Source organism: Pimephales promelas, chromosome 6 (assembly GCF_988280905.1).
Source record: "Pimephales promelas chromosome 6, fPimPro1.hap1.1, whole genome shotgun sequence".
Taxonomy (NCBI): Eukaryota; Metazoa; Chordata; class Actinopteri; order Cypriniformes; family Leuciscidae; genus Pimephales; species Pimephales promelas.
In genome coordinates this window covers 26,544,933-26,561,279 of record NC_142774.1, presented here as the reverse complement: position 1 = coordinate 26,561,279, position 16,347 = coordinate 26,544,933, and the positions used below count along the sequence as shown (strand labels likewise).

At 35.0% G+C, this 16,347-nt stretch overlaps 1 protein-coding gene across 4 annotated transcripts in view; it reads left to right on the top strand.

The window, feature by feature from the left end:
• tmem131l (transmembrane 131 like) overlaps positions 1 to 16,347 on the top strand; it is a 72,998-nt gene that overhangs the window by 37,799 nt on the left and 18,852 nt on the right. For 3 of the 4 annotated variants that reach the window (XM_089132301.1, XM_089132300.1, XM_039693906.2), the window contains exons 5-12: positions 5,642 to 5,765; positions 5,898 to 6,014; positions 9,044 to 9,148; positions 11,501 to 11,578; positions 13,095 to 13,245; positions 15,273 to 15,331; positions 15,432 to 15,537; positions 15,627 to 15,729. In XM_089132301.1, the coding sequence (XP_088988427.1) occupies positions 5,642 to 5,765; positions 5,898 to 6,014; positions 9,044 to 9,148; positions 11,501 to 11,578; positions 13,095 to 13,245; positions 15,273 to 15,331; positions 15,432 to 15,537; positions 15,627 to 15,729 (843 nt within the window). The remainder of the gene's footprint in view (positions 1 to 5,641; positions 5,766 to 5,897; positions 6,015 to 9,043; positions 9,149 to 11,500; positions 11,579 to 13,094; positions 13,246 to 15,272; positions 15,332 to 15,431; positions 15,538 to 15,626; positions 15,730 to 16,347) is intronic. The other variant, XM_089132302.1, reaches the window with a different exon arrangement.

Here is a 16,347-nt window from a genome sequence, read left to right as displayed (position 1 = left end):
AACTAATAGATCAAATTGATAATTGGCCTATGGCTAAGCCACGTCCTCTAACGCGATGAGCCAATCACAGTGCGCAGCTAACCCAATACACTCGGAGATTCTCTGCTTCCACTTCCATTGAAATGCATTGAAGTTAGTCAGTTTCCTTTCGTTTTTTCTTGTTACTTTAAGTTTAAAATGGTCAGACGGTGTGCATGGGGTAAATGCAACTCTGACACTAGGTTCCTGAGAGGCTGGGCGATGGTGTGTTTTTTTTACCCTTTCCCAAGCCACATCTCAACCGAGATAAGTGTCTGCTCTAAGTTATGGGGTAGCTAGACCACAACACCAACTAAACGCAGATAAATTACACAAGGGTGTCTACATCTGATCTAAGAAAAAAAATATTTTCAAGATGTGTTATCACAACATATTTTCTTTTGTCAAATCAACTTAAATAATTTATTTAGTTGAGATAACTTATTATTTTGAGTTTCTGATGATTGAATTAATCTCCTTCATTTTATTAACTCATTTTTTCCAGTTCAATCAACTTAAAATTTTAAGGCAACCAGGTTACTTACTTTTTTAAGTTAAACCAACAATATTTTTTTTTTACAGTGTAGCACCAAACGGTGATGGCAACGATATGCAGGTTATCATGTTTACACTGTGAACTGTACATCTCTGCCAGGATTTGAAGCTCATCGACTTCCTCAACAATAAACTTATTAATATAACCTCTCCAATGCATAGTTAATGCAATTTTAGGTGACTTCAAGATGATATAATTTTTCTGTCTCAAAAAATCACCAATTGCCTCCTGTGAAACGTCTCCTACTGTGACGGCTGCCATAGCGCCCGTGTTTGTCCGAGTGAGTGGAGGGGGCGTGGCTTAGCCATAGGTCAATTGTTAATGAAAATGCTTCTTTACATTCAATTTAATACTAAATACTAATTTTAGTTTTTGCCTTAAATTATTTCTGTTGTTTCAAAGCATTATTTAAAGCATATTAAATGCTTAAAAGAGGGTCCCAAGCATGTAATTAATTTTCATCAGGGCATAAATGTAGTATAGAAGTAAACACACACACACACACACACACAAAATCTAAAGGTGTTGGCCATGGCACATATAGAAGGAAAAATAAATGTGTAACTTTTCCCCAAATACAAAGAATTATAAATTGTTATGACTTTTCAAGGTGTCTCATTTAGCCAGGACATATCTAATGTTTTACGATTATATTTTTAATGAAGAAATGACTTAATGACTTGACCTAACAAGTTTGTATTGGTTTTTAACTTGAAATACTTAGAACATGTGCATACATATCAATCCTAAGAAGAGCAACAGAGAAAGGAGTGCACAACCAATATAACATGAGATGTCAGATTTATATGAACTATAATTGAAATCCTATGTGTAACACAAGTAATCATATTATATATAATCACTAATTAGTAACTGGTGGGAACTGTTACATTTCATACAGTATATTCTTCCTATTTCCACCTCTTAGCTAGTTTCATGTTCTTTTAATATTATGTATTAATATCATAGTAATTTAGTTTTATATCAGTTAATACATTATCAAAATGCAGCCTAAGGTACAATAAACACTTTTGATGTTGGGGAATCTTAACTGGGTCTTTAAAACGGTAGTAGGGCCAGAAATACATTACAATGTCTTCATTATTTAGAAAAACCTTACAGCTTTATATATTTTGTAGGGCTGTAAATCTTTAACAGTGGATCCATTTGATTCATGATTCTCTGGCATAACAAACATTGTAAATGCGAGTGACTAGAGATGGAAAGGTTATTAAACCAAAAAAATTAATAAATCAGTATTTAATCAGTAACCTAATCCAAACATTACAGCCTGAAATGAGCTATCTGCTGGGATTCCTGAAGGCCAATGACTAAGTTTACATGCAGCCAATAACCCGTTCAAAACCGGGATACTAGCAATAACCACGGCCATGTAAACACTGGCAAAAACCCGAATATGCTCATATCCCGGATTTTAAAAACCGGGATATTATACCTGGGGTACCCCTTTTCTAACCCAAATTGTTGGTCATGTAAACGCATATCGGCATATCCACATAGTGATTTGTGTTCTGTGCATGTTCTATTCGCAAGGAATCTTGGTATTTTGAGTAGAGAAACATCTCGTCGCATACAAAAATCCGCCTGCAGTATACCGGAAGTAAACATGACGAGACACAGCACAGCATACTTTTGGAGCGAGTAACGTTACCAGTAACGTTACTTACCACCAGCATCAAAGCGCAAACAAAGGCGATCGCTATCTGCCCCGAACTATTCATATCCGTGTGCTGCTGTTGTTGTTGTCTTTGGATACAGTAAGAAGAATCGGAAATGACGCATATCGCGTCTTAAGGTTGTCCGTACGTCTAGACACTAATCGTGCGTCGCCGTTTACATTGGGATATTGCAATTCCATGTATACAGGAGAAACTCATATTTTGTGAATGTGTACACATATTTTGACACCAGCTAAGATACACAGATTTGTATTGAATAATACTGTTTCTTTGCACATGTATGCACAGGTAGGTCTACACCTTGTTCCCTATACTTGTTTCCTGCAATGATGCAACACCAACTACTGCATAACCTTTCTACACGAGAGCGAGAGAGAAAAACAAATATGCCGTTGTTTCGCCTGGTTGCTAATTTCATCAGTGCTTCTGCAACACCATCTACATCTTATTATCTACCTTAAACACACTCACAAACACCCCTCATACTCCCATCACTGCTTCCATTACGACACACAGAGAGACAACAGCTTAGACTTGGAATGGCATTTCTCAGCCATTGTTACATAATTATAAGTTATATTGGTTTTCAATTTTGGTAACTTGTTGCAAACTATTACCCAATTCTTCTTTTTCTTATGACTGATAACCAATATGCACATCCATTTCTTTCTTTTTTTTTAGGCAGCGGCTATTGTGAAAATAGCATATTTCCTTAGCCGATATATTATTTTACACAGTCGAAATAGAAGCTATTGCTATTTGCACAATGTAAAAATAGCTGTACTTTCCTTTCAACAAATGTAAATAGTAGTTAGATACTATTTGCACCTCAGCATTTTAGTACATAAAACAATATGCAATAATAAAATACTGAGTGTAAATAATTATATGTATTAAATAAATGCCACCTTATTAGGACAATAAGGCATTCACCTAACCCTACCGATGAACACTTTATTATTAAATGATTAGTTCACTTTTCAAAAAACCTTTGCTGATAATTTACTCACCCCCATATCATCCAAGATGTCCGTGTCTTTCTTTCTTCAGTCGAAAAGAAATTAAGGTTTTTAATGAAAACGTTCCAGGATTTTCAACTTTTGAACTTCAGTGGGAACCAGACGGTTCAAGTTCCAAAAGAAACTTTCAGTACAAACTGCAAACTTGTTCAAAGGGCTTTAAACGATTCCAGACTATAAATAAGGGTCTTATCAAGCGAAACGATTGCTCATTTTTGAAAAAAAATAACAAAGTTTAAGTTTTATAAGATCAACGCTCGCCTTGCTCTGTTCTGTGGTGCACGTTCGTGACTCCTGTTCGAACTCGTTCAACAAAATGAACAAATCTTTTTCCGAATCAATTTGTTTCTTTCCCCAAATGAACCAAATGACTCGGAAAAAGATTTGTTCATTTTGATGAACGAGTTCGAACAGGAGTGCGTTACAGAACAGAGCAAGGTGAGCGTTTGAGCTTATAAAACTTAAACTTTGTTAATTATTTATAAAATGAGCAATCGTTTCGCTTGATAAGACCCTTATTCATCGTCTGGAATCGTTTAAAGCCCTTTGAACAAGTTTGCAGTTTGTACTTGCAGTTTCTTTTGGAACTTGAACCGTCTGGTTCCCACTGAAGTTCATTATACGGAGAAAAATCCTGGAACGTTTTCATCAAAAACCTTAATTTCTTTTCGACTGAAGAAAGAAAGACACGGACATCTTGGATGACATGGGGGTGAGTAAATTAAATTATAAGCAAAAGTTTTTTCAAAAGTGAACTACTCCTTTAAATAACCGGTAGGCACTTTAATTCCACTTTTCACATATACATATTTATGAAGAAAAATACTTTTCCAATCTGATATGCGATGGGAAAAGGGAGCAAAACGAGTTCGGCAATATGTGGATTCAAACGCAAAGGTATCTACTCTGCACCTTATGCCCTACGCCACTGCAAATGACAAATTACAGCCGTTTTTTTTGTTTTGTTTGTTTTGTTTTGTTTAGCTGGCCCAACCAGACATTGGTGGGTGGAGTTAGTGTAAATAGTTTTATTGTTTTAATTCTTATTTTTATGCAATAATAACTCAAATGATCATACAACAACAACAACAATAATAATTGATTTATATTTTAGTATTGTACATTAAAAATAATAGTTATTATTATCATCATCATCATCATCATCATAGTTGTTGTTTATGCCATTTATATTTCCAAATAATGCACTTGTTATTATAAATAGAGCCAAAATAAATGTTTTGGTGATTTTTTTTTTACAGAAAAGATCTCTTAACTAAAACCCAAAAATACTGTTTTTCGGGTAATTAAATATGTGTAATCCAGCTTGATATTCTGTTCAGGGTATCATTTTCTCATGGGATCAATTAAAACAGTTGTACGGTTCTTTAGCAACTGTTCTTCCGCCACTCGATATTTTAGCAAAACAAATTTGACATATTTCTACTTTCTACGTATTTTTATTTTTTGTCATGGTGAAGTGTGTCAAACCATATACTGCTAACATATTTCCCTTTGTTAGCTTATCCATTTTGTGTGCATGGGATACACTCTGAAACTGCAGAGCAGCAATTTAAACGTTACTAGTTCGGTTAATTACTTGCTTGATAATAAAAGTTAAGTATTCGTCTATACAGCTATTGGATGCTATTCTTTACAGAAATGGCAAATGGTGCAGTTTATCAAGAGACCCGATAATAAAGAACCTGATAATGGATTAGATTGACAAATTAGTTATCAAGTCTGTGCATTGGCAGTTTTGGTAACTATTGATGTAGTGTACCTAGTCAGACACATGAACGTGTTTATCAATCCCACGTATGAAGATTCATGGCTGGTCTGATAGGATCTGGAGTGATTTTTTTTTATTTTTTTATTAGCCGTCGTGTTTCTCATGCTGTTATTCACACACCTCTTTTGAAGCTGGCCTTTGACCACAGGAACATCATAACATAAAGAGCTGAGCTGCTAAGCTTTCTGTGGTTAGAATCGGCTTTGAAAGGTCAACTCGAAGTCTTTTAATAGATGTGTGTGGCTTTGAATGACATTTACTTTCATCTTTGCTCAAGTGTTGTAATACTGAGCCGTTTTCATTGTGATGCTTTAGGGAAGCGTGCACTGTGAGAGTCAGCCGTTTCTGTCTGAAGACATAAATAAATGATCTCCTTTTGAACAAAGTAATGCTTCAAGGCAAGAATGTTCATATAAGCATAACGTTCCCTGACATATCAGTCATTTAGATCAACTTTTCTGTTTCACAATGGTTGTGTTCTTCACAGTGACATGAAAGTGATTTGAGAGTCTGTAATGCAGTATTTGGCTCTTTAACATGTGGATCTGTCATTCTGCAGGCCGGTGGGACTGCCAAGAGCTGAAACCGTGAATATCCGAAATCCCAGCCCACAGTTCCCAGTCTCTTTGCTCTCTGTGTTTACATCCAGCAGACATTTTCACATGCCTTCCTTCCACAGAAGGGTAAGTATGCATCCATTTCACATTTGCTCTGCTCTCCCTCTCCCTCTTCCTCTATGTAAATTGTCCTGTATAAATGTAATCCAGTGTTTCTAGTCATTTCAGTTTCTTGTAAATTTTTCTTTTGTGTTACAGGTAATTCCACCCGGAGGGAGCGCACTTTTTAAAATCATTTTCCTCCCCACTGTGGAGGGCAATGAAGAAATCTCTTTATTTATTAACACATCAACCCATGGGGTGATATCATACCAGGCAAGTTGTATAGAACTAGCATTACAAGGTCACTTTTATGCACTTTTTAGAGGTTTCATATACACCTCACATTTTACCAAGGCGCACATATGGGAGATATTCATATTTTAAATTGGTTTATTTAGCTTGGCAGCAGTGCAAATGTAGCCGTTTGCATAAAATGACAGTTGTAAATGGTATACCCACAGCTTTAGTGATCACTTAAGAATGTTTTTCTTTTTCCCTCAACCAAAGAGCACATTTCAGGTGAAATCACATGACAGACCGAAGCTGTACCTGGGACAATTAGTGTGCAGTTTGCTTTTTTGTCTGCCTTACTCTTAACATAATCTTTCAAATATTTAAGATATGTTTGTCGAATTTAACTGAATTAAGGTCACACTGTATCATTCTGGAAATGTAGGGCAGTTTTGTGTTATATACATAGTGATAAGCAAGAAGCTTGATGGTAAAGATTCCTTTGAAATAACCAGAAAAGTGTGATACTGTGTGACTGTCATCAAACAAATTCACTGTAATCACAAAAGCAATCTGCACTGGCATATAGAATAGTATTCAGACCATGTAGCATGCAATGCAAATGTCTTCTGTTGTCATGTTTTCATTATGAATACATTTTTGGTGATCTTTATTATTCTACTGTTTGAAAGTTTAGGATTGGTAGGATTTTTTTTTTTTTATGAAGTCTCACATACTCCTTAAGGCTGCATTTATTTGATCAAAAGTACAGTGATTTTGTAAAATATTACATTTTACAATATTACATATACAAAATATTACCTATTTTCTATACATTTTAAAATGTAATTTATTGCTGTGATGGCAAAACTTAATATTTTACAGCCATTACTCCAGTCTTATTAATATTTTTGTAGAAACAGTGATATATATATCACTGTATTTTTGTATATATATACAAAAACTATGTATATATATATATATATATATATATATATATATATATATATATATATATATATATATTTAGGGTTCTTTGAGTAGAAAGTTCAAAAGAACAGCATTTTCGAATAGAAATCATTTTTAGTATCATTGTAGGGTGTTTTCACATCTAGTTGATTTGATTGGGAATTTGATCCACATCATAGCACACTGATTTCAAGCAAACACTGGAACGGTTAGACTTTAGGAAGAATGCGATCCAATCCAACCCAACCACTTATTTGCTCATATTACTTTAAAGGGATAGTTCTTCCCCAAAAAGACAATTTCCTGATTATTTACTTACCCCAAGGCCATTCAAGATGTATATGACTTTCTTTCCTCAGTTGAAGAGAAATTCAGGAGGAAAATATTCCAGAAATTTCTCATCTAATGCAAGTGAATGGTGTCCGATGGTCCGAGTGAATTTTTGATGGTCCAAAATCCATAAATAGGCACCTTCAAAGTGCTCCACAAAACCCCAGACGTCAAATAAGTTTCTACTAGCAAAACGGTCAGTCATTTTCAGAACGGAAAAAAAAAAAAAGTCACAAGAAGGGTTATGTGTGATGTAGGGGCAGAAATGCCTGATTGTTTACAAGAGGGAGTTTTCATCCTGGATACACAAACTGATCATTTTAAACAATAAATTTAAACTAAATACCAATATACAACAATCACCATTTGTTTTGGACCGTACTCCTCCTCCACTGCAAATAATTCTTGCAAACGTGCTTGACTCACACGAGAGGTCATACAACAGGCTTTGCATAGCTGGAGCATTTGTAGTTTTTAGGTTTTTTTCTGAAAATGACTGACTGTTTTGCTAGAAAAGACCCTTGGAACCCTTTGATGCTGCCTAAATATGGATTTTGGACCTTCAAAAGTGGTCTTTGTCGGGCACCATTCATTTGCATTAGATGGGGAAAAAAATCCTGGAATGTTTCACTCCAAAACCTTAATTTTTCATAGGCTAACTATTTCTTACATTATAGCAATGTAGTTCCTATTTTTTTGGAACTTTATATATATATATATATAATATATATATATATATATATATATATATATATATATTAGGGCTGTGCAAAAGTTAATTGCGATTAATCGCATCCAAAATAAAAGTCTGTTTTACATAATATATTTGAGTGTACTGTATATAATTATTTTGTATATATAAATACCTATGCATGCATGTATATATTTAAGAATTATTTGCGCTTAAATTCTGTATATATAAATACATAATCTATATTATATAAATGTAAATATTTTATATAGGAATAACACATTTTCTTAAACATATACATGCATGTGTGTGTATTTATATATACAAAATAATTATATACAGCACACACAAATATACTATGTAAACACAGACTTTTATTTTGGATGCGATTAATCGCAATTAACTTTTGCACAGCCCTAATATATATATTATATAAATGAAGAGTTCAGATGCAAAAGCCTCTAAATGCCATTTGAAATTTTCTTCTTTAATGATGATTTTTATCAAACTTGTATATTTAAGTTCAGTAATTTCACTTAAATGGCAATGATAATTAATTGTTATTTAAGTGAAATTACTGAACTTAAATATACAAGTTTGATAAAAATCATCATTAAAGAAGAAAATTTCAAATGGCATTTAGAGGCTTTTGCATCTGAACTCTTCATATATACATACATACATACACACACACATAAAACATTAACTCATTTTATTATAATAGCTTGGTTAAATTCTGATGTAGAATGCTGTCTGTTATTTCTTGATCAGACCTCTAGTAAGTATAACACACCGTTGCCATGAAAAACAGAGCGTTAGTTCTGTTCACTCTGGAGGATAAGCTCCTTTAAATCAATAAACTTCTTTTTAAATCAGTAGTTTGTGTCAAATTATTAATTTATTTGGTAGGTAACCATGTAATAAGCGGGATAATAGAGTGAGGCGGTTGCCTATCATCCTGTTGGGGTTGTATTCGCTACAACAACCGCCTCGCTACTATTTAGGAACGCTCTATTTAATTATTTATGACACTTTTTTAAATGATGTATATGCTTTCTCTTTCTTTCTCTCTCTCTGTTAGGTTTTTGGGGTTGGCGTCCATGGGGGATCAGTCAAGGACGTCCAAAGAAAAGATAACATTCTGATATTTCCCCACATACAAAGCATTAATCTAACACAAACTCAGGTAAGCATCATGCATGCGGGTATACTGTTTGTTTTGTTGTGAGCTTGCATGCACAGATGTTCTTTTTTTCTTTTCACTATCCTTTTGTGCTGGATGACACATGAGGTCTAGCGACAGCTGAGTGCTTCTGTCTCCTATTACTGTCATAGCCATTAACACACACATTCAGGTCATCACACATGGAAACCCAAGCAAACCCACATGACTAAAGTCTCCTGTGTTGATGTTTTTCTTATGGCCAGCACAGAAAGCAAAAATGACTGCATTAGGGGCCATTCACACAGAACACATTTTTGCATTCCACTGTGCTTCTTTTCCATTATTTTTGCATGTAAACATTTCACAATATGTTACAGAATCTTGAGCATGGCGTTCTAAACATGTAGCGCTCCAGTTAAGAAGTCTTTTTGGGAAAATTATGATGTAAGAGTTAGGTTTGGCAATTATTATTATTTTTATTAAGTACATTTAATTTTTTATTTTATTTTTTAAATATAATACTTTACCCAGCTTTTATACGACAAAAGATACATTTACCCCAGAACTGTCCAAACTTGTGGAACTAACTCGTGCTCAGGAGTTATGGTTGATTTATTGATGCTTTAATAAATCCCTGCATCACAAGACCACTTCTCAGTGTTAATATTTGACAGAGGTAGATGATGTAGTCTGTTGTATCTCATATAGGTGTTATGTTGCATCTTAGCTCTCATAAACAAGTTTAAATATAGACTTGCTTCTGTTGTAGCGGTCACATTTAAATTGAGCTCTATGTTTGGATAAACCACTGCGGTGTCTTGTACTGAGTATAAGTGGCTATTCCTCTTGAGATCCAGCTGGTGGGACTACGTAAATGACTTCCATCCTTACCTTGAAACTCTTGATACTGGGAACAAAACCTGTATCCACACACTTCTCTCGACTAATTTCAGGCTTAATGTGATCATGTGTAGTGCGACTCAAGCCGCTGGTTTTACCTGATTAGCTATAAGTGATTGCCACCAGATTGAGTACATTCTTGAGGAGAGAGATGATGTAAACCTGCTGTTCACTTGTAATTGAACTAAGTGCTTTCAGCTGACATTTCAAGATACTCTAGTATGTGTTGAATTTACAAACTTGATAACAGTAGGGGATGTTTCACCTAGAGACAGCTGCTGAAATCTTGACACTCCTGGAAGAATGGTGCTCAATTAAACCGGTTCCTCTGACATTTCGTTGTCATTACAGTGCAATGATTTTTCACCATGGACAATCAGTGTCTTGCTGTAGTGTTTGTAAAATGGGCATGAACTTTTTACAGGGATAAGCCCCCTCAAGCTACTTGGTATTAAAATATAGTTTGCTGTGTCATCATTTATGTACTCTCACGTCTTTCCAAACTCATATGAATTCCTTTCTTCTTTTGTTTGTGACACAAAAGTTGAAGCTTATTTCCATACATTAAGTAATGGTGAATGAGGTTGCAAAAAGCACAGGAATGAAAATGAAACTGCACAAATCCGATTTTCAGCTAATAAAGACTTGTATCATAAGACTTAGAATATGGCACAGACGCAAATAATATGCAGTTGACTACTTTTATTTGCTTTATTAGAGCTTTACTGTCATATTTGGAGCTTGAGTAGCCCCTAGTCACCTTTTACGATACCTTTAAGGCGATAGAAAGAAAAAAGAATGGTGTGGACATTCTGCATCATCTTTTGTGATGGTCATACATGTTTGGTATGGCATGATGGGGATTAAATGATAAAATGTAAGTTTTTTGGTGCCCAAGGGCACAAAGGTGATGGGTTTGATAATGTTCATTGTTCACAGATGCGGCCACATACACCTCCCACATTCAAATCCCTTAAATTTAAATAATATGGGAAATATGTTGAATAGTCACTTGGTAAACCACTATCTTTAGGATGTATATGAAGTGGCAATGTGGTAGGCAGAGAAAACTACCTGTCTTTTAAAGGGGCCCTTCTCATTGACTGATTGACTGAATGTATAAAATGATTCATGTTGCCTGAAGAGGTCGAGGAAGTGAAAGTTAACAACTTCAATAGGGAACACATGAAGAATGAACAAAAAAGCTGCACTTGGCCCCTGAAGACGCATTCACACTACCTTATTTAGAATAAAGACACTTTCTTTGATCACTATTGAAACTGCCACATGAAAAATGATGCATTGTGTATCAACGGAGTTATGCTTGTGTTTTGTAATGTATTGTAAGTTGCTACAGATGTACGTGTCTGCTGAATAATGTAAATGACGTATTTTTTTAGATGATTTAACTTACCCTAAAAAAGTGATTCTGAGTTGATGAATTTGAATGTTCTTTTTCTTTTGCTCCTGCAGGAAGATGCTTCTAATATAACAATTTTAGGTCTGCTGCTTGACTGCAGTTTACCAAAAACGTTCTACAATCAGCCCCAGGTATGAAATGTTACATTTATTAACCATTGGAATATTCTGTAACTCTTATTGTAATATGATCATTGTGTGATTTGAACTTGATCTTTCAGCTAAGGATTAAGCTTAATTCACTGTTAATGTGTGAAGTAATCCCAGTTTCAGGAGCTGTTTTAAGGCCTCATTTGAATGCCATCAATTCAACAGTTTTTTTTATGGAGAGGTGTAATAATTTCTGCCAAGTAAACTGGCCAACCAATAAGATTTGTGCATTTGGTCACATGCTCAGGTACTGCTGAAGTTACATTAAACGTTGAGCTCACAAACTATTTTGCCAAAGGCTGGGCCACACTAAAAGATTTTTTAAATGTGAGAGACCACTAACGTGGCGATAAGAAATGATAGATTTAACCGTTTTGTTTCTCGAGTGTGTGGAGTGCCGCAGTGTGACCAGGAAAGCATATCACACACTTACAGATTTCATTCATGATTCCATGTTTTCATTTGGGAAATTTGCAAAATCTCTCGCATCAAACATGACTTTACATGGCAGATGACCGGCAAGAATAAATGGTGGACTGTTTTTTACAGAAAATGTGCATTTTACATGTTACACCGTGAGCTGGAGGCGTGTTTTCAGTCAGCTCGCTTTCTGATTGGCTGTTGTTTTGTTTCACGTGATGATCTCCAGAGCATGTGCGCGTTTGCCCTTGAGGTTCCCCCAACATAACAGGATTTCTATTCGGCATGTTCCTCCGACTTTCTTCCAAGCAAATTCAGTCACTCTTAACACACCTCACACCACAGGAAAATCTGATAAGATAATCTGTTGAACCATCAAGATAATTGGGACTTTATGTAGGATTGTCGAAGTAAAAAATCACCCCTTAATATCTAGTAGTGTTTGCCCAGCATAACCCACCTCACACAACATTAAAATCTGATAAGACAATATATAGAACCATTCAGGACTTTACCTGGGATTGTTAAAAGGGGAAACATCTGTCCAAAATCGTCCCCAATATCTTGTTAGTGTGTGGAGGGTTTAAGCATCAGTGCATAACAAAGAAAGAATCAGGAACTGAATGCAAATCACCTTTCTATCTCCTTTGTTAACGAAATATCCAGAAAGTAATAAAAGCTCAGGTCCGACCCTGACATCCTCTATCATCGTTGTTGTTGTTGTGTCAAGGCCAGAATGAATGTATTTATATTTTTATCATTACTGTATTGTACACAGAAACAACATCATCATGAGTTTCCCATTGTAAGTTTGAAGGCAATCCTGTAACAACATGTCAGAATACAACTATCATTTCAGTAGGGAGTTAATGGGGCTGTTAACAGCAATCCACTTAAAGAAAACATGCACACTGAAATGCAATTCTTTTAAATGATGCTTACACCTGCAATCATGTAGTGAGCTGACAGCTTTAGCTGCATTGGTTTACAAGTTATCTGGTGATTGAATGTTCAGGCAGGGCAGGTCTTTTGTTGGAACGCTTTGCATTCCTTTACGTTTCTCTCTCTTTCCTCACAGGGTTGGTGTTTAGTATCTGAAGGGGGCAGAATTGCACTTCAGATCAGTCTTTCTGAAAGAGGGGAAAGGCCAACTCACCTGGACAAACTCAAGCCATACGTGCTGGAGAATATTGTGGTGCTGCTGGTCCTCCCATCACCAGATGCTGACAGTAAGTCAATTTGTAGTTTTATTTTATCCATTTAAATATTTTTCTTTTCATTTTGCACTTTCGGATTCTAAGCCCATATTTGTTGTCTGCTGCATATACTTAAAAGGGAACTCCGGTGCAAAATCAACCTTTGGTCTAATAAAACATCGGTACCTAGTCAATCGTTCTCTGAGATTTGTTTTTACGATAATCGAATGTAAAAAGTTTTATCTCTAAAAACTGTTTAGCGTATAATGCTAGTACTGGGGGCATTTACTAAGTAAAAAGAAATCGCTAGTTTATACCACTAACAAAACTCAAAATAGCCCCACACTCACACAGTAACATAATGAGGGTCCAAACATGCAAAACGAAGCATCGAGATCTTTCTGTGTGAAGTGTACAGACCGTTTAATAAGAAGATATTTGGTCCCACTTTATATTAAGTGTCTTTAAGTACTATGTACTTTCATTGAAACAAATAATTTGATACAATGGACTTATTGTGTACATACATGTTTTTACATTGTACTTAAATTTTTAAAATACCAGCATGTAATTACAGCTGTAACTAATTTATGTAATTACATCTGTAATTACACAGTTGACCCATCCCTTACACTTTAACCTACCCTTAAACCTACCTATACCACCACACCTGTCCCTAACCTTACCCAGATCACACCTCAATAGCAGCAAAAGTGTTTTACAATACAACATGAGCACAACAAGTACATTGTTCTCATTTTACATAGTACTTAAAACCACTTAATATAAAGTGGGACCAGATATTTTATTAAGACAGTTCACTTCATGTATACAGACAGGAGCCATCTTAGAAAATAGTCTCTAAGTCAATCCCCGAACACTTTTCATACAGTTCAGAAGTTCGCTGAACTTCATACCGTTCAGATCACTCAGCACGTCGTTCGTGGTTTGTCTTGTCGTGACTGTTTTTCTAAGATGGCTCCTGTCTGTATACACGAAGTGAACTTTATTTATAAAGTATCTTATTATTAAGCGGTCTGTACACTTACAAAGTTCTCAGTGCTTCGTTTTGCATGTAGGGGGGCCCTCATTATGTTACTGTGTTAGTGTGGGGCTATTTTGAGCCTTGTTAGTGGTATAAACAGGCGATTTCTTTTTCCTTAGTAAATGCCCCCAGTACTCAGAGAACGGTTGACTAGGTACCGATGTTTTATTAGACCAAAGGTTCATTTTGCACGTTCTTAAAGTGATTTTTGACTCAAATCATCCCTAGTGATATTCAAAGGTGCACTTTTTGTTAGTGTTTCCCTGGCTTTCTTTTTGCCTTTTGTTTATTTATCCGAGTGGTATTTGACTTTATTTTTACACCTATCAGCATTTTTTTTATCTTGTGTTATGATTCTCATTCCAAACATGCCAATAAAATAAAAAATTATTGGATTGTGTCCAAACTAATTTACGGTGTCCATGGGCATTTAGTGGTGTGGCCGCTGTGTCCATTGTGTTTTCACGCTCCCCATGTGAGATCTGCGAGATTTTACTGCATTTCCACTCACACTCTTTCTTCTGGACTGGTGAATGATGATGAAATATGATTTTTAGTTTACACCCTGTTGTATTTAGTAACAAACAACTGAATTATTGAAAAGTAATGCACACTCCAAGGTGGTAATCTAGCCACAATGTTTCTGCATTAATTTTCATTAATTGAATAATCTAATGAGTCAGTTATTCTGTTTATCCCACAGATGTGGGACAAAAATTATATCACCTGTATCCTTGTCATAGATTTCATCTCTGCTTTTTCAACAAAAAGTTAAAATGACCTGGCAAAAAATGTGTCCTTTAAGGACGGCTGATGGGAAAGAAGGGAACCATTACTTCCTAGATCATGGGTTACACTGTATTTGAAACTTTTTTTTTTCCCAGCTGCTTAGTCACCACCGCCCCAAAAAATAACTTTCCTTGGTGTCACAGCACCACCTTGTGGCTTTGCCACTGTAAATGCTCTTTTCCAAGTATGTACAGGTATATTTTTTAACTATGTTTTTAATCCACAGCAGATCCCAGAATAGAAGTGTTCATGTTGAACTCAGGGGTTAAAAAGCTCTTTGTTAAGGTATGTGTGGTGAGAATAACATTCTTTTGTGATTAATTTAGCATATAATCAGAGAACATTTATAATGTAATTATAACATAACATCTTGTGTCTTTTTAAGGAGATCCAGCTCTTGTCAAAGACGGACAGCAGTGTAGAACTCACTGAACTGCTTCTCCAGCCTTCCACTTCTAACTTCACTCAAGTGGCTTCACTTTTCTGTAGACGTCAGTACTTTACTGTCAGCCTAAATTTCTCATGTGTATTCTAATATTTGCCATATTTATTTGGTTTTCTTTTCTTTTTATTTTTTAAGGCTCTTCATCAGCAAAAAGTAAAAGGTGTCAAAGTCAGTTCGGCCTGCAGATATTAGCAAACAGAACACTGAATTTATATCCACTGCTGGAAAGCACACACAGGTAAAGATTTCTAGATTAACAGCGTTTCACTGTAAATGAATCTAATGCTTTAATCATTAGCATTATCTGAAGTTAAATAAAATTAAATACATTTTGGCCAAGACTGAAAATTCTTTTAAATTCTAAAACTAACTCTGCATTGTTTTGCAAGTTTTAATGATGTTAACATTAATAATTGCATATGTACACTACCGTTCAAACATTTTTTTTTTTTGAAGAAAATTAATACATTTATTCTGCAAGGATGCATTAAATTGTTTTTTTTTTTTTTAAATGACCATATAGATTTCCCAAGATTTCTTTTTTAAATGAACGCTGTTTGGTTCAGTTTCCACAAAAATATTAAGCAGCAACTGTTTTTAACATTGATAAAAAAAATATAAACGTTACCCTGGCACCAAATCAGCACATTAGAATGATTTCTGATGGATCATGTGACACTGAAGACTGGAGTAATGATGCTGAAAATACACGAATGAGTTACTTTTTCAAATATATTCAAATTAATAAATGACAATATTATAAATTATCATAATATTTCACGTTATTAATGTCGACTGATTTTATAGCTATGGAGAACATAAGAAACTACTTTCAAAAACATCATAAAAAAAGGAT